General features: G+C 37.1%; 1 protein-coding gene across 11 annotated transcripts in view; it reads left to right on the forward strand.

Annotated features, from left to right (window-relative positions):
• mapta (microtubule-associated protein tau a) overlaps positions 1 to 18,846 on the forward strand; it is a 48,254-nt gene that overhangs the window by 7,311 nt on the left and 22,097 nt on the right. For 6 of the 11 annotated variants that reach the window (XM_089121795.1, XM_089121799.1, XM_089121798.1 and 3 more), the window contains exons 2-5: positions 2,220 to 2,417; positions 11,603 to 11,680; positions 12,814 to 12,882; positions 16,331 to 16,351. In XM_089121795.1, the coding sequence (XP_088977921.1) occupies positions 2,240 to 2,417; positions 11,603 to 11,680; positions 12,814 to 12,882; positions 16,331 to 16,351 (346 nt within the window). In that variant the 5' untranslated portion in view covers positions 2,220 to 2,239. Of the gene's footprint in view, positions 1 to 2,219; positions 2,418 to 6,441; positions 6,524 to 11,602; positions 11,681 to 12,813; positions 12,883 to 16,330; positions 16,352 to 18,846 lie in introns of those variants that run through there. The other 5 variants (XM_089121797.1, XM_089121804.1, XM_089121801.1 and 2 more) reach the window with 3 other exon arrangements.

The following is an 18,846-nucleotide window of genomic DNA, read 5'->3' on the forward strand; positions in this document are numbered from 1 at the left end:
GTCACTAATCAAAGTAAATTTGTACAAAGAAGTTTGCATGATCAATGTGACAGAGATGGTCTTTATTAAATGGGATGACATGCTGATGATTTTTTGCTGTAATTAATGGGAAACCGTGACATATCAAATACTAATTCTGAAAAAATAAAAAAAGTAACATTTTACTGCAAGTGTGATGATCATAATTTAATTTGTAATTGAAAATAATATATTGTATATGAATTTGTGGACTTGTGGATCCCACTGTCTTTTTATTATACTGCAGAATTCATTTGTTCCATTCAATGATTTATATAATGTAAATGGTAATAAATGTTGAGCAGTCATCACATTCCCTGTGTGCAAAAAGCTTTGAGGAAAGGTTAGAGAGAGCAAAGTTCCTGAATCCTTGTGCAAACACTGTGTTCCAGACGGTTTGTGTGCCAGATGCGCATAAAACAGGTGAGATTTTTCCCACTGCCATGGAGATTCCATTCCAGACAGGATTTTGTTGTGAAATGTGGATTTTAGTAGAGTAAGCATGGCAGGAAAACTCATAAGATCAAAGAAAAGTGCAATTTGCTAATATGACAGGGAAAGAATTCAATAAATGCTAATGGGATACAACAACAGCTGTGTGTTGTACAGTCACACTGCTTGCTATGGCAGTAATGGTTAGGGTTGGGTATCGTTTGAATTTGAACGATTCTGATTCCGATTGCGATTCCTTGTTTCGATTCCGGTTCCTAACGATTCTCGACTCCGATTCTTTTAAGAGGCAAAAAAGTTTAGCTAACCTTGCTAACCAACGGCCTTTCTGAAGGAAATACTCCTTCTGTAAAAATACTCCTTTTGTCACAAATTTAGCATTTTGCCGAGATTTTGTTATTTTTAGAAAAGTGAAGCCACACTTTGGATCGCCGACGTAAGGTACTCATGTTCGACTCGCGTGGTTATGCCAACACTTCCGGTAGACACTTCAGCGGTTTCTTCTTCCGCTCGGCGGACTGTGAATATCAAAACTAGGAATTGAAATTTTAACTTTTGAACGATTTCGGGAAAAACGAAAAGTTAGTCTCGGTTCCAATCGATACTCGATTCTCGATACCCAACCCTAGTAATGGGGCTGGTAATGCTCTACAGCAGTCTTAGGGTACGTTTACACAACAACGATGTATAACTGTGTTCTCAATGCAATCCGCATTCACAACAATCTGCGAAAATGACTAAAAAGCCAGGCCGATGTCACGTTGTAAAGAAACACGACTGAACACGTAATACATGCGCATGACGTCACCATTTGAACAAATTTGCATCATTGTTGTTTATATGAGACAATAACGGTAACATTTTCATAAACTCAATTTCAAAAGCCTTACGGTTTCAGGCCGCCAAAACTCTGTTGTCGTGTAAATGAAGGGCAAAAACAGTTTTTAGTTAAAAGTGTTGTCGTGTAAACAACCCCTATAGGCGCATTTCTTGATTTCTCTTTTCTCTACTATAATATGTTACTCATCACTCCAGTGAATGTGTTTGCTGCTGTCACTGTTCAACATTTTAACTCTCTTTCTCCAAAATAATTAACACCTTTAACACCTCAATGCTTTGGAGCCGGATTGTCTCGTGTGTAAACACCCTTCAGTGGCCAAAGGGGCTGTTTTCTATGATTTCACAATGCCATTGTTAATTACATCGTGTCATTATGTAAGGCGTGATTTTGTTTTACCTGGCAAATGAGTTATGTTGTGTGTTACAATGGTTTAAATAAAGTGGTTACAGAAAGGCTTGCAGGAGGTGCGTGGGGACACATTGGCTTGACTGCACTATTTTAAGCCACATGGCAGTAACCTTAAGCTAGTGCTGCATGTTTGGCAGTATAAATATCCAGGTTTGCACCGGCACTCTGGCTCTGTTTACATTGAGCTTGTGACAGCCCTGTGTGAAGCCAATCCTGGCTATTGGTCATTGATTCAACCCTCGTTGTCCTTGGAAAAGTTGGTGGAGGACGCCACTACTCATTTAACATTGACTCATTGAACTGGGAGTTGTTTTGGAGATTTTCTGCTAATGTTTTTTTTTACTTCTGTCAGCACTGAAACCCCACTTTTGCCACGAGGAATCAGAGCAAAACAATCAGTAACTGGCAAAAGCTTTTTTCGTGTACAACCACTAACTTATTCTTTATTTTTTTTCCCCTTTTTACCCTTCTTACTCTATCCTTTCTCCCCCACTCCACCCAGTATCCGCATTTGGACTTGCTATGGACCAGCAGCACGATTTCTTGAGCTCCTCGCCCAATAGCCACTACAACTCTGGCGATACCATGGCAACCTCCCTTTCTGGAATGACCATCAATGATCATCACCATGGCAACCAGTTCCATAAGGAGAATGGAATTGCGGTGGGGCTTGTGAGACCAGGGGATTGTCCAATGAAAGGTGAGATTGCTTCTGTGGGAAAACCGAGTTCATTGTGTCAAAGCCAGTCAAAATAAATACATGCCGATTACCTTATTAGTCAGAACTATTAAAGGGTGTATGCTATTATGACACATTCAAATATAGTTAAAGGATAAGTTTAACTGTTCTTGAAGGACGGAATATGATCTCTAGTCTAAAAAGAAAATGTATGGGATCTTTTTATATTGACATATTATGTTTAATTATATAATAATTGATCCTTTTGATTTTTGTGATCTTGCTTTTCATGAATGTACAATACAAAGTGCAATGTGTAAAGTTTGACCAGATTTAGTTTTACACTTGTTGTCTCGTATTTGTTCCCCACTAAATGTTTTTCCCCCGAAATTTTCAGATTTTATACAATATTGTGCATTTGTGATTTTTCTAGACTAAATTTTACTGCTGAATTATCCATGAATCTAGTTTATAATAGCATTTTTGCCATAGATTATGATCATATTTTTGGGGATTTGTTGTTTTTCTTTATAATGAAATTGTATTAAGTAGATTGTGTTTAACACACAAAAGAGTTATAGACCACAAACACAACACAGCCCTATGACTAGGGTTGGGTATCGAGAATCGAGTATCGATTGGAACCGAGACTAACTTTTCGTTTTTCCCGGAATCGTTCAAAAGTTAAAATTTCGATTCCTAGTTTCGATATTCACAGTCCGCCGAGCGAAAGAAGAAACCGCTGAACAACACCAACGAAGAAGCGTCTACCGGAAGTGTTGGCATAACCGCGCGAGTCGAACATGAGTACCTTACGTCGGCGATCCAAAGTGTGGCTTCACTTTTCTAAAAATAACAAAATCTCGGCAAAATGCAAAATTTGTGACAAAAGGAGTATTTTTACAGAAGGAGTATTTCCTTCACAAAGGACGTTGGTTTGCAAGGTTAGCTAAACTTTTTTGACCCTGCCTCTTAAAAGAATCGGAATCGAGAATCGTTAGGAACCGGAATCGAAACAAGGAATCGCAATCGGAATCAAAATCGTTCAAATTCAAACGATACCCAACCCTACCTATGACTGAATCGCCCAGCCCTATGACATAATAATCAATTTTGTATTACATCAATGTTATATTGTGTGAAATTTAAAGCTGCAGTCTGTAAGTTTTTTGTCTTCAAAATCAACAAAAAACTGTATAATGAGTGAGTACATCATGAATCCATTTTCCAAACCGTGTTTTATCTCTATGGGACACCTATAATAAGTGTTTATATTTTAGACTGGTTTGGGTAACCCAGTACCTGTGTGACTCGTCATGGACAGATACATGCAGTTCTGTTTATTAACCGCCAGAGCACCAAAAGTTACGGCTTTAAACTGAAATTTCTGTGTTCTTTTTTTAAGGAAATGTTAACTTAATGAAATTGTCTTGGTAATGTTGAGAATTGGGCATTTCTAGTTCCCATCATGCTTTGCATTGGAATTGAGAAGGAGAATTAATGCTGAAGTTGAGTGTTATTTATTTTATGTGTTTTTTAGTAAAAAGACAGACCTGTTAGTGTTTACTGCTGTTATGTTTGGCATTTAAAAGAGTTCATGTTATATTGAAGCTACACTGCCCTTATGAGCAATGACTGCACTAATGCCTGTGACTAGTAATATTTAGCATATACATTTGCTGTTATTCTGATTTGAAATAGATAAGAATAACTGGTTTGAGGACCACCACTCGATTGTGCTCAAATTAGTTGAAACGTCTTAGTTTTTTAAGTAACCAGCTTCAAAAAATTGTGCAGCCCTCAAACCGTATTCACTTTATAGCCCTTGGACAAATATGGGCACAGAGGACGCATGTGTGATCCTAATTTTTATTTATTATAAATGTTATATCACTGTCTTCGATAAAGTTTTGTCTATCCATTTATGGTGTTTTTATTTTTTATTTTGGGGTATTTTTGAATTTATTTACTTCAAAAAGTACCATATTTTCTATGTAAATTATGCTTATTTTTATTTTTTATTTTTTATATAATTTCAATAAGTTCTTAGACCTAAAACCTAAATATGAAGTGACTTTTCTGTCACCATGGTGTCTTATTTTGCCTTATTTTAGAGTGCTCTAAATTACAGTTTTTCCCATTCATTTCTATGGGTGCCCATTTTTGACCCAAACACAAGATTAAGGAGTTTTTTTTTTCACCCACTTAACATTGTAGAATTGAGTCAAAAAAAATTATCAAGGGAAGTATTTTTTTTTAAATAAATCAAAACTATTTTGCCGACATTTGTCCAGAATACGGTTTTAGGGTTATGCTGCAAAACTCAATGTACAGTAGTCAACATTTGAAGTGGATCAAAACCTTTCATTAAAGTTAACAACACCCGTTCTTGTCCTAGGACTTCAAATGTTGACTACAGTTTCTCGTTTGAACATAATTCTATTAGACGTTATCATAACTCAAAAAAATTGATGCACACTGTTGTTTTTTTGTTGAGCCAAAATATTTATTTTTAGACTGTATAAAAGACAATATCCACCACAGCCAGTAAGGATGAAGATATAATTACTGTCCTTCATAAATAATATCTATTAATATGTACTGCACACTATTAAATATTACAAGGGCAAATGTTATGACAGACGTAATCAAATATTTCTTGGCTGCAGGGAAAGATATTATCAGGCAGTATGGTTCTGTATAATACACCAGAGAAAGATTTGCACGCACTAAATAATGAGATTATATTAATGATTTCATTAGCATAGCAGCTGCATGCATGCTTGCTTATGTTATCCCACCGAATATCAATTAGCATGACCGCTAACATGTTTCCTCCTGTCATCATCAAATGAGGGAGATTTAATGATGAATGGCGTATGATCTTAACGCATATTTTAGTGCTGTTTCAGATTATGAATGTGGCCGCATTGGCTGCAACTCTTTGATACAGCCTTGTGTATTAATTCCTTTACATAAACCACAAGGCTATGCTTGACTGGGCCCCCAATCCAGGCTTTGCAGCTGCGTCGCACTGTAATCCATGCATGTGGGTCACGCTCTTCTCAGGATGCTCGCTGGTACTAATTCAACGCCTTCACACAACCTGCTTTCTTCTGCATGTGTGTGTGGTTTTGTGTGTTTTGTTTACTGACCATTGAGGCTTTTTGAAAAGCACACAGTAATGAAATTGGTTCTCAGTTGGGTTACAGAAAATGTAAGGAGATAGTGTATAAATGAAGGCATGTAAAGACACAATCAATGGATGTTAATCATATTTGAATTCCCCTCATTCAATGTTCTACCAAAAGTATAAACAGTTGTCAGGAACTGAATTAAACCAATGAAACGTTGCCCAGCTGGCGTACTTCAGTGTGATTGCCACGGTCGTTCTAGCGTATAGTGTAATCTGAACTAGATTCTAGATTCATAAAGCTATAGTGTCATGAGGTGCTCGCTCTCGAGTCGTTGCAAACCCATAAGACTTTCGTTTTATTTTGAAATAGATGCAGATATTTTTAATGAAATTGAGAATTTTTGTCGCTCCATTGAAAGTCTATTCACCCGAAACTCTTGACGGGTCGTGAAGAGATCATAAAATGAATTTTTAAGCGGTTTAATCAAAGTGTTCTAAAGAGACTCAATTACTTTGATGAACAGATTTATTGAGGCTTTTATTCACATATAAAAATTGATCAGCAAACATTTACACTCACCTAAAGGATTATTTGGAAGACCTGTTTAATTTCTCATTAATGCAATTATCTAATCAACCAATCACATGGCAGTTGCGTCAATGCATTTAGGAGTGTGGTCCTGGTCAAGACAATCTCCTGAACTCCAAACTGAATGTCAGAATGGGAAAGAAAGGTGATTTAAGCAATTTTTGAGCGTGGCATGGTTGTTCGGTCTAAGTATTTCACAATCTGCTCAGTTACTGGGATTTTCACGCACAACCATTTCTAGGGTTTACAAAGAATGGTGTGGAAAGGGAAAAACATCCAGTATGCGGCAGTCCTGAGGGCGAAAATGCCTTGTTGATGCGAGAGGTCAGAGGAGAATGGGCCGACTGATTCAAGCTGATAGAAGAGCAACTTTGACTGAAATAACCACTCGTTACAACCGAGGTATGCAGCAAAGCATTTGTGAAGCAATCATTTTGAAGTCCATTCAATCCATATGGATTTATATTACAATCTCAATATGAACATTTTTAAGTGTAGAATAGACTTTTTCATTGGAGGGACAGAAATAAATGATGCTGCCTGATAGCCCTGGGACAATCCGGCTTTTCTCTCTTTTTTTTTTTTTAAACGTAGTTGCTTGTTTAAAGCCACTGCCAATCATTGAGCTCCAAGCATGTGTAAGGAGGGGAAGGACAAACACAGTCGTTGTATTGACTGACAAACTTTTGTAAAGGTGCCAGCTTGCAGCTGAGTCTTCTGTTGTATTGTATGTATTCACATAGCCTAAATGGGACCATAACACTCTCTTTTTTTTCTTTTGCGACCCCTGCATTCTTTAGTGCGTAGCTTATATTTCCCTAGTTTACAGCCTTCACTAGTGCACACTTTTTCCCCGTTTGCTCCTTCTGTTACGGCCCACTCAAGGAGGAAACATAACTCAGAGAATCTTCCACAAATAAATGGCACATACTGCAATGGCACAGCAGAGAGTGAGTATGTTATAGATAGTAAAACTAGTACATTAGTGACTGTAGAAGCACAGTATTAAACATTAGCCACTTTCCACATGTAAAATGTAAAATGTGGCCACACAGCAGTCTTAAAGGAGAAAGTATCTTCTTATTAAACGGTCTGTACACTTACAAAGTTCTCAATGCGTCGTTTTGCATGTATGGAGCCTCATTATGTTATTGCGTTAGTGTGGGGCTATTTTGAGCCTTGTTAGTGGTATAAACTAGCGATTTCTTTTTACTTAGTTAGTCAATGCCCCCAGTACTAGCATTATACGCTAAACAGTTTTTAGAGGTAAAACTCTTTAGATTCGATTATCATGAAAACAAATCTCAGAGAACGATTGACTAGGTACCGATGTTTTATTAGACCAAAGGTTCATTGTTCGCCGGAGTTCTCCTTTAATACGGTCACTTTCACACTCACAATTTAAAGTGATATGACTTCTCAGTTTTATGATTGTCGCCATCTTTGTTGTCACTTTGGTAACTGTTGTTATGCTTACTGGTGAGAGAATACGAGATTGACTCTCGTTGCATGGTCATGCAGATAATATTCGAGACGCTATTGTAATTTACTGTGTGATTGGGACATTTTGAGACTAGCACCTGTAAGTAAATGCGGTTGTCAATCACACAAACGGACTGAGGCTGTAAAACACTCTTGTAAAACCGAATTGACGCTTCTGCTTAAAGGGATAGTTCACTTTGAAATTAATTTTTGGTATGTTTTAGCTTACCTCAAGGGCATCCAAGAAGTAGGTGTCTTTGTTTCCACAGTATTTTCAATTTTGATATTTTTAGGTCAAACCGTTCTTGTGTGTCAGTCATAAATGTAAGTCTCGTAAATGTAAGTACACATTGACAGCCACATTCAGATCAGTTGGACGTGGCTGTGGTTACAAGAGGTAAAAACGATATAAATACTGTTTGTTTTCTCACACAAACCGCTCGTTTCGTGTCTTAGGCCATCAATGTGTACTTGCATTTACGAGTCATTAAATCATGTTTAATTTGGACTTCTCTGTGCATGCTCTTTGAGGTGGTGACCATAGACCTCCATTATATGACAGACAAGAACGGTTTGACCTAAAAATATCAAAATTGAAACTACTGCGGAAACAAAGACACCTACATCTTGGATGCCCTTGCCTTGAGGTAAGCTAAAACATCCCAAAAATTAATTTCAAAGTGAACTATCCCTTTAATGCATCATATCTACTGTACACACAAGCAAAAATGTTTTATTGTTAAGATACCATTTACACATCAGCACTAAAATATTGATAAACTCCGAAATTATCTTTAAATGCTGAGCCATTTTCATCTGCCTGCAGAGAAGTGCTTCAGTTTCACTATTTGTTAACATTTATGGACTTCCGAGTAACAGGCGTTAGGGGCAGAGCAACACAATTTTGGATTTGAAAGCACAATAGTATCCTCTGTAGAGCCACAGCACTGATGAATGGAAAAGACGCATAAACATGCTGCTCATGTTCGAGATGCTGAAAAAAACAGCCAGACTCAGTGGAATGGTCAAAGATCTAGTGCATGTTGTTTACATAACAGAAAAATGCACAAATGCAATGTTCTGTTTATTGCACTAGCCCTTTAAGAAATGGTACAAGTGCGCAGACAAAAGATAGCGCGCTGCACAGTGAAGTGAATTTTGGCTTACAACAATGTCTCTATTGACTTGCACAAGTATTACAACAACAGCAGATCACAAAAACTCATTTAAACCTTTAATCTAAACAGTGTGGATTAACCAAGTCCTCTCTGTCAGAACTGATGATTGGCCCAAACCAAACCTGACCTCACATCAGGGTCGGCGCTATGGTGGGGCATTCGAGGGCCGTGCCCCCCCTAGCGCTCATTGATGCCCCTCCTACCACAGTTTCTAAATCATAAATCAGATGTAGGCTATACAATACCAAATGTTTAGCAATCTATTTAAATAGTACATTGTGTTTAATTTGTTGTCTAAGTGGATCTAATATGTGTTGGTGCCAAGAATTTTCACATGAAGAAATAGATATATCCAATCCGACTTTTCATTGTAAGTGCTGTAGTGGTCCAGTGGTAAAACCTTAGACTGGAGTGCTAGAGATTTTGGGTTCTAACCCACACTCGCATAATTATTTTTTTTCCCCCATCATTAAAACCGATTATGTTTATCAGTGGTTGTCAAGCAGGGACATGTTTGAGTGCATTTTACTTTGGATTTCACCGGTACGAATAGAGATTTCGCCGCAACAGATCAAGCGCGCGTCCGTGTGAAGATGTTTATTGTGGCAGCGCGAGCCACAAGAGAACACTTCAGCACCACAGTCACCGAGCACTTTGATCACTTGATTTAAAAACCAACACATTTCAGCGTGCTATATCGCCTCTTATTTAACAAATGAATGCTCTGCTAGGTAACCGGATATGTTTTATTTATTTGTATTGGTAGGCTACATCGATCCGTGCCGCGAGATCGAGATGTATAAAAGTGCTGGGTCAACATCGACCCTGGCAAAAAGTGGTGGGGAAATTCGCAAATAATAATTATAAATAATAATTATAATAATAAAAGGTGTTTCGTTTTTTTTTTTTTTTTTTTTTTTTTTGCGTCAAAATATTTCTTAAACGGCAGTGCCACCCCGCTGATGACCCAATGCCCCTCCAGTAGATCTGCTCTGGCGCCGACTCTGCCTCACATACTTATGATAATCTAATGTTTTGTTCACACATAGCATGAAAATAGTTATTTACAAATAACAACTTCGGTAGCACTTTATTTTACAGTGCTGTTCCGCATGCTGTACTTATTATTAGGGCTGGGTAATAAATATCGATTTCTCTTCTTAAATCTCAAGAATCGATTAGTCATCCTGTTTCATTTGAATGAACGGATCATTGTATCGTGGCTGTGCGCATCCAAAAAAAAAAAATCGCAATAATCTTTTTCCTTTGTTACTATTGATATGAAACAAAGTCTCAATTTTCAAATTACGTCCATTTTCTTTAGAAATTCAAAAACATAAATAGCGTTTTCGCTTCCAGAGAAGCAGCAGCGCTGATCTCTCTTCCGGCTTAATAATACCAGTTACAGCGCGAAATAAACATGAACGAGCATCTGAAAGTGTGTTAAAAGATACAGTACAACTTATCGAATCCGTATCATGTCACATTGATTCGCTCAATCAGTGTTTCAACCGTGGAAAGACGTCAATTAAACAGCTTGTAATCAATGTCGTCATATTTACCTCAGAAAACCCACATAAACTCGTTAGTCAGTTAGAAAAAATAACTCTAGAGAGGAGCATTTAGCTAAACATATACACCATGTTACATATGCATTATAATCTTAATGTTCTTCAACATTTAATGCATATTTGAATAAATCTGGCAAGTTTTTATGACAGCCACCATTTAAATGTTTATATTTCATATAATCTTCTTATTAAAAAATTAATAAAAGTGCAATTTAAGTGTTTGTATAGCTACAAAACAGTTCATTATTACCTTCATATTAGGCTAATGGAGTCTATAGGCTAGCCTACAACTAGACTCGCAAAGTTTACAGCATTAGTTGAGAGATTTGATTCCCTTGAGAAAAATTGGCATTTATTGTAACTGATATCCAAAATAATCAATATTGAATCGAATCGGAATCGAAATCGAATTGATATATTATAATATATTACTTATTATAGTAATATAATAGTTACTACTAAATAGTATACTATCATGTAATAGTAATAGAAGTTACAATAACTTGGTAACTTTTATTCCTAAGTACTTTCTTAAATACATTGTAAGTACACATACTGTAAAATTCATAGTGTTACACATTTATTTAAAATAAACGCATGGTTAATAATAGGAAAATTCGTCACATTTACGAATGTCATAAATGCTCGAACCAATGTTTTCACCAGTCTTGTCTCATACGGTATATGCATATTATATACTGAAAAAATAGCAATAATAGTATGATTACAAGAACAAAAACACAATGGATTCAAAGAGTAAAGATCAGTAAAGCTGAGTTGAGGAAGTGCATGCGCCACAGTGTCTAAGGCACTCGACATCTCTCTTCAAAGATTTAGCATTTATACTGTTTGAGTGCCAAAGTTTTTAAAAACGATGTAAAATATTGGTGAGATCTTTTGCACATTGTTCGTTAGTTTTTGTTCAATGAATCAGTTACTTTCCAACTCTGCAGATTGTTGCTTTTATGGTTTGCCAATACATTCAGCTGCCATCTGTTTCTGTCCTCATATTTAATTTTATAACTTTACACATGTCCTTACAACAAACACTGTTGAATTAATTCTCAAAGTATCCAGTTGCAGCGAGGGAAACTATGTTAAGGTTGCGCTGGTTGACTGATTGCTCCAGGATGTGTGGTGTTTGACTTTCATTTCTTACCTAAGTATATATATTAAACATGTCTATAAATAAAGATTGTCCCAAACAACTCTAATGTTATGTGTGTTTTCTAACCGAAATTCTCTCACAGAGGAGTTTGCAGAAGAAAAGGTGGATGTTGAGCTCAGTAAGGCTGAAGGAACCTCCTCTTCTGAGGAGAAGCAATGTGGTATGCATTGCGGCACTTCTAATAAAGATGATTTGACATGTTTGTCCCCCTTTTCTCTTTCAGTTCGCCCTTTTTTATTTATTTACTTTTACTGATGTAATGAAATGCCTCTCACTAACTTTGCCTTGTTAAATATACAGAAGGTGCATTCTTCGAAGTTTCACAAAATGGGGTCTCAATATGTTTACTTTGGTCAATTTATGTACGTAATAAAGAGTATAAATTCTCTATAAAATCACATCTTGGTAAGATATGTACAAACACTTGGATGTTTAGATATTCCAGTAAGCTAAAAACCAAATCTTTTATTTAAAGCTACACTGTGTGATTTTTATCCCCATCTAGTGGTGAAAAGGTATATGACCATCCAGTGAATATTAGTTTCCGATTTTGTTTTAACTCCTACGGTGGCCAATGTAGTCCAAGATTAACATGGCTTCCAGTTCGACCTCGTCCATGAGTGTTAACTCAAACGTAAACGCGAAAGGCGAAGCTTGAATTAACGGGTATGTCCCTCTTTGGCTAATGTACTTTCAAGATGGAGGGGCAACATGGCGACCGACATTAGTATTTTCAATGGCATATTATACACTCACGAGAATACTTTAGTACTTGAACGAAGTAAATATTAATTAATGAGGACATATGTATATTTTTGAAAGAACTAAGTGTTTTTAGCTAATAAACTAAAAGAGTTACACCGTGTAGCTTTAAATGTATAAAAAAAACTCATCACCAGCGCGCAATGAATTAGCTGCAAAGGATCCACTCGTTCTCTCGTTTGCGGCCCAGGGAAAGAAGAAAGCGCTTTTAGGCCGTATTTGAAGGAGCCTTTAAATTGGGACAGCTTTTGTGCGTGCATTAGGGCTTTTAAGGATGCAGCCTCTGATTTTAAACACAGTAAAAATGTCCAAACCCTCTATTATCCTTCATAATTTATGTTGTGTCATAGTTCATGTTAATCAACCAGTTATTTGCTTTCAGCAGAGCACTTCAGAACTCAATTAAAGTCTCACTGTAGCTGAGCTGCGGAGCTAAACCTTTCATTTCTGGCTTGCTTCTGTGATGTTAGCAGCTGCTTCACTTTCACATGGGAGCTTGGTGTGTAAAGCTGTTGAAATGATGTTTTATAGAGAGCCCGCTGGATTCAAGAGCAGAGGAGAATGAAGACCAGCCCCCGCCTGTTGTGGAAGTGGCGAGCGGTATGGACCTCCAAACACGGCTGGCTCTTGTGATTGAAACGCTTTTGTGACTTCATTTTTGTGGATGCTCTTATGCCTTGCAACCTAATGCTTTTCTAAAACTTTTCTAGAGTTTTGTTATATTTTAAGCCTGCTGGTTTGGCTTCCGTTTAAATTTGGCATACTGGTAACAGGACCTCTCGCCTTTTCTTGCTTTGAAAATCTTTTTTTTTTTTGATGTTGCGTTTACAATGCACTGATTTTTAAAAGTGTAAGATGATTTGTATGTCAGTGAGGACACACATATTCATTTTGATAGCACTGCAGGGGCATACTGATGTAAATCAAAATAAACTCAAGGGAGACTCCCGTCCTGTTTATTTCCCATGTGATTAGTCACAGAGACCTCCGCTCAGCTGTCTTTGACACGCTAGGTGTGATGTTATGCCAAGACTGGAATTAATGCCTGTGCCAAAAAGGATTTTAGCTAAAGCTCTTTTTTCCACAGGTCACAAAGCTTTAAATTGCTAGTATTTGTTGCTTTTGTGTGTAATTTGATGGTGTGCTTTCATGCTAGGTAATAGCATTTGCCTTGCCATCCATCGGATGAGACGTTAAACCGAGTTGAACATTCACATTTAGGCCCTTTTAACACCTGGCATCAAGATGCGTTTCAGTCGATCGGATCACAAGAGGACGACGCTAAATACAGGTGTAAACGGGGTATAAAAAGTTTTGAGCTTGTCCACTTTCGACCACTTCGCGAGAGGTAGTTAAAAAACGCATTTGACCAGATTGCTTCTGTAGTGTAGATGCTCATGTGATCAAATGTGTTTGAACAGCCCCTAAAGGTCATCGACTGACCTAATGCGTCAACATTACGGGACGCGCTCTAGCCAGACGGGATTTTAACGTTGTCGGCTGAAGACCCGAGTTTGGTTTGAGGATGAAAAACGTACCAAGCACAATTTTCTATCACCATTCCTGATTTCTAACACACACTCACAGCGTTCGGCTGGTCTTGCGGCTGCCAGAGCAGAAACAACAGCTCTTTGTATGTTTTTCCGTCGTCCTCGGGTACGTTCATATGTTAATTAGTCAAGTATATTTATATAGCGCTTTTCACAATATAGATTGCATCAAAGCAGTTTCACAGTATCAATCAAAATATAATAACAATGTTCGTTTCTTAATGATCAAGGGTATTACTTATTGGTTAATTCATTTGAATATCCCCAACTGAGCAAGCCAAAGGCAACAGTGACAAGGAACCGAAAAACTCCATCAAGTGACCCCATGGAGAAAAAAAAAAAAACCTTGGGAGAACCCAGGTTCCAGTTCTCCTATGAACTAGAGGCCGGATTTACAGTAACTGTAAGGTAAAAATGTATGTGAATGTCTCTAAACAGACTTTAAATGCCAACATGTGATAAACGCTAATGGCGTTCACATGCACATTTAGAATTGGTTTAGAATTAGGTAGAGGTAGACCGATTAATCGCCTGATTTTTGGCATTTTTTAAGTACTTTTTCCAAGTATATCGAGCCGATTATTAGGCAGGCGCATCTGTGGGCAGCCTAGTGTTGTCGTGGAACACGTGTTTGACGCGCACTGCCGCTTGAGTCGTTTTCCAGCCGAGTGAGCAGCAGACCTAAATATGAAAGGCTAAAAAATCTGAAGGTCCAACAGCGGGATGTCTGAAGAACAACAGACGGACGGTGCGTTGTGGTGCGTTCTTAAAGTTTTTGAAAAATATCATTTTCCCATCTGGTGGTTGTTTTTGTCGTTCAACAGCAATTTACTAGTGAAATACGTCATTGTTAGAAGTTAAATTAAATAAAATATAATAAATCTTATATATAAAAAATAGGGCTGTCAAAACGATTAATCGCGATTAATCGCATCCAAAATAAAAGTTTCTGTTTACATAATATTTGTGGGGGCACTGTGTATAATTATTTTGTATATATATATATATATATATAAAACACACATGCATGTATATTTAAGAAAAATATATTATTTATATATAAAATATTTATATTTATATATAATATAAATTATATATAAATCTATATACAGAATATACACGAAAATATTTCTTAAATAATATATACAAGCATGTGTGTGTATTTATATATATATAATAATTATACACTGTACACCCACATATATTATATAAACACAAACTTTTATTTTGGATGCGATTAATCGCGATTAATCGTTTTGACAGCCCTAATAAAAAAATTAAATCATTTAAAGTTTTTTTTCTCCTTTTTTTGTGATAATTAGGTTATGTCGATTTGTCTTTGTCAACAAACAAAACAAACCAAAAATACATGTTTCAGGATGTTAAGTTCAGGATCTATGTTAAGTAATTATCATTTCTTTCACATTTTATCTTTCAAATAGAGGTTAAAAACCAAGCAAATATCGGGCAAAATAAATCGGCAGCATTAATCTGCCATCGGCCGACCCGGATTTCAAAAGATCGGCATCGGCGTGAAAAAAACCATATCGGTCGACCTCTAGAATTAGGTTTGTAATTCCCTACAAAACCATGCCTGAACAAACTACTTGTCTCGTCTATAAATTTGATACAGAATTTTGTTTTATTTTATCTCTTCGGGGTAGGGACGCGAAACAATTTCACAACGCTTTATCTGTAGTGTGGGAAAGGGATCCTCCATAAGGAGAGGCTAGTTGGCACTTCAGCATTGTCATCGTCATCGGGTCCAAAATAATAAAAGGTCCTCGTCAGATCTGAATACGTCTGGGTTCTGCAGGAAAACCTCGGGATAAACAAAGACACTCAAATTAGCGTAGACGCCATTCTTCTTATGATTTAACGAGAACACCGGGATTGAAGGGAAGTGTTCCCAGTTCCGGCTGACCTAATCTATGCAGTCCAACATTTAATTATAGAAGTCTATAATGTATTATGTGTATGCTAGGGGTCTTTAATCGAGCTTTGACAGAGTGTGTCTGCTTCCCGGACAATGATAGGAAGACTATTCCACAATTTTGGGGCTAAATTACATAGCTTCGGAAAGAAGTGGTTGAAAGTAAACATAAGAGACAGATGTAAACACCAGGTGTAAATGGGTACGTGTCTGCCTCGTCTACTTGTGATCCGATCGACCAAAACACATCATACCAGGTGAAAACAGGGCCTAAAAATCCCATGGCACTACTTGGAAACGAGTTGGGATGTAACCCCGCTGTCCTGGCCACATTCCCTCCATTGGCCCTTATCAGTCCCCATGTGTGTGTGTTGAGCAGTGGTCCAGGTGGATGCTGCACACTGGTGAACCCCTGATATGATTGTAAAGCGCTTATATAGGAAATGTGCTATACCTCATTCATTCATCCCTCTAGCTGAAATTGCCAGATATTATGCTGTACAATTCTCTAATTTTTGTCTTTTATGTTTTTCTCTCTGTTTGCCACATTTCCTGACACATTAAGCTGGAGGAACGGCGCCCACAGGTAAAACACTATTTTTTCTTATTGTACCACATTAGTGTCATGCTTTGTAGAATAGCCATTATGCTACATTAATAATGATCTTGTAAATTTCTTTTTTTTTTATTAAAAATATATTTTTAAATATTACAGTTTTTTTTTTTCTGTCGTGTTTTGGTACTACTTCACCGCACTGATCATTTTCTTGTACTGGTTGTTTGGTTTTTTGTGAATACACAGATGTGTCCATTTTATTTTATTTGAATAATCAGGAGCAACTAGGTACTTCTAAAGAGCAGACGCAAATACGCAAACGCTGTCACTGTTTATCAAGTAACATTTGCTCAACCAGTGTTCGGGAAGCCGAATTCGTTTAAATCCATTTTTTGTTCTACCCTTGTAAAAGAAATACACTTGTTGTGTACCTAAATCTAATAATTAATCATTAATTTATAAAAATCAACTTGCAGATATTCTAATAAGGAATAAAATGTGCATTTTGTAATAATGTCAATTTAAAAGTGTTACTTTAAAGTACATTTATGTTTTAATCATCTTTTGTTGTGCTTTAAACGTCTTGATTCACATGCTAAAACACATGGAAAGTTCTTTATTATAAATTTAACTGTAGTTTGATATTTGATATGTTTAAAATTATTGTATTTTAAATGTTCTAAATTGCGCCTGAATCATTAAAGATGTGTGATAACACAAATATTGAAATGCATAACACACAATTTTCAAAAAAAAACTTTAAAGTATATTTTAGTTTACCATAAATGCTTGTCAGTACATTCGGCAGTGCACTTGAACCATATTTCAAAGATAACAGAAGTAATTATGAAATCACATATAAACATTGACTTAAGTCTCGCTTAAGTCAATAAAGCACTCTTAAAGGGATAGTTCACTTTGAAATAATTTTTTGGTATGTTTTATCTTACCTCCAGGGCATCCAAGATGCAGGTGTCTTTGTTTCCGCAGTAGTTTCAATTTTGACATTTTTAGGTCAAACCGTTCTTGTCTGTCAGTCATATAATGGAGGTCTATGGTCACCACCTCAAAGAGCATGCAGAGAAAAGTTCAAATTAAACATGATCTAATGACTCGTAAATGTAAGGACACATTGACGGCCTAAGACACGAAACGAGCATTTCGTGGCTGTGGTTACCTCTTGTAACCACAGCCACAAAGCGCCCGCGCCCTCAGATCACTTGGACGTGGCTGTGGATACAAGAGGTAAAAACAATATAAATACTGTTGGTTTTCTCACACAAACCGCTCGTTTCGTGTCTTAGGCCATCAATGTGCACTTACATTTACGAGTCATTAAATCATGTTTAATTTTGACTTCTCCATGCATGCTCTTAGAGGTGGTGACCATAGACCTCCATTATATGACTGACAGACAAGAACGGTTTGAACTAAAAATATCAAAATTGAAACTACTGTGGAAACAAAGACACCTACATCTTGGATGCCCTTGAGGTAAGCTAAAACATACCAACAATTAATTTCAAAGCTGCTTTTATAATAAATTTAAACTATAATAGATTTTCATTTAATTACAAACACATTTGTTCTGGTTTCACAGACAGGGTTTAGATTAAGCCAGGATTAGGCCTTAGTTCAATTAGGACATTTAAGTTCATTTTTAAAAAGAATTGACACAAAACATTCAAGTCACTTTCAGTTAGACCAGCTCAAACATGTGTTTTAGTCTGGGACTAGCCTTAAGCCTTGTTTGTGAAACCAGGGAATTAAAATATATGCAATGACAATAAAAAGGGAACATTGAAGGATTTTACTTTTCAAACTATGCTCAAGTGTACTTTCACAAAGGGTAGTGGCCCAGGAATGACATGCTTCTCCTCCATTTTTATATATATATATATATAAAAAAAAAAAAACTTTTGCAAGCAATAATGCTCTTCAGTTGTACCTATCGGCTCATATTCTGTGTTCAGTGTGAAGTCCGGTTTCATCACCACTGTTTGTTTTGTATGTTAGCAAAGGCCAGCAAACCAGTCGTTATCTTTCCTCTACGGGTTTTTATTCTCCTTAACATGTGACAGTTTTCTTGGAGCTTTTTTAGAGAAGGAAAAGTAATGGAGAAGTTGTCATTGCTTTCTATAAAAGTGACATCTGACCAGTCTGTGTCCATGGTGAACGGGACATCCATTATCATTAGCGCAAGTATAAGGCGAAGGCGACTTTGTTTCCAGCTTTAGCAGCAGAATTTTCGTCCGATGGTTTCGATCAACACTCGGACCGGAGCTGTGTCGACCGCCCGAGAATACAAGAGCGGGACGAAGACCTCCTCAGAAGCAGCTGGGCTGAACAACCAGTCCATTCCCATCATCGGCGGACATCTGTCAGTCCGGACCGCGCCAGGAGCCTTTCTCTGGAGAACGAGCCACCTGAGACTTTCCTGGTTCGCAGTTCCGCCCTGGAGGACCTGACATCCGTCGGGGAGAGGATCGTGGAAGCCACGGCTGCTCACAGTGAGACCCTTCAGG

Source organism: Pimephales promelas, chromosome 17 (genome assembly GCF_988280905.1).
Source record: "Pimephales promelas chromosome 17, fPimPro1.hap1.1, whole genome shotgun sequence".
Lineage (NCBI taxonomy): Eukaryota > Metazoa > Chordata > Actinopteri > Cypriniformes > Leuciscidae > Pimephales > Pimephales promelas.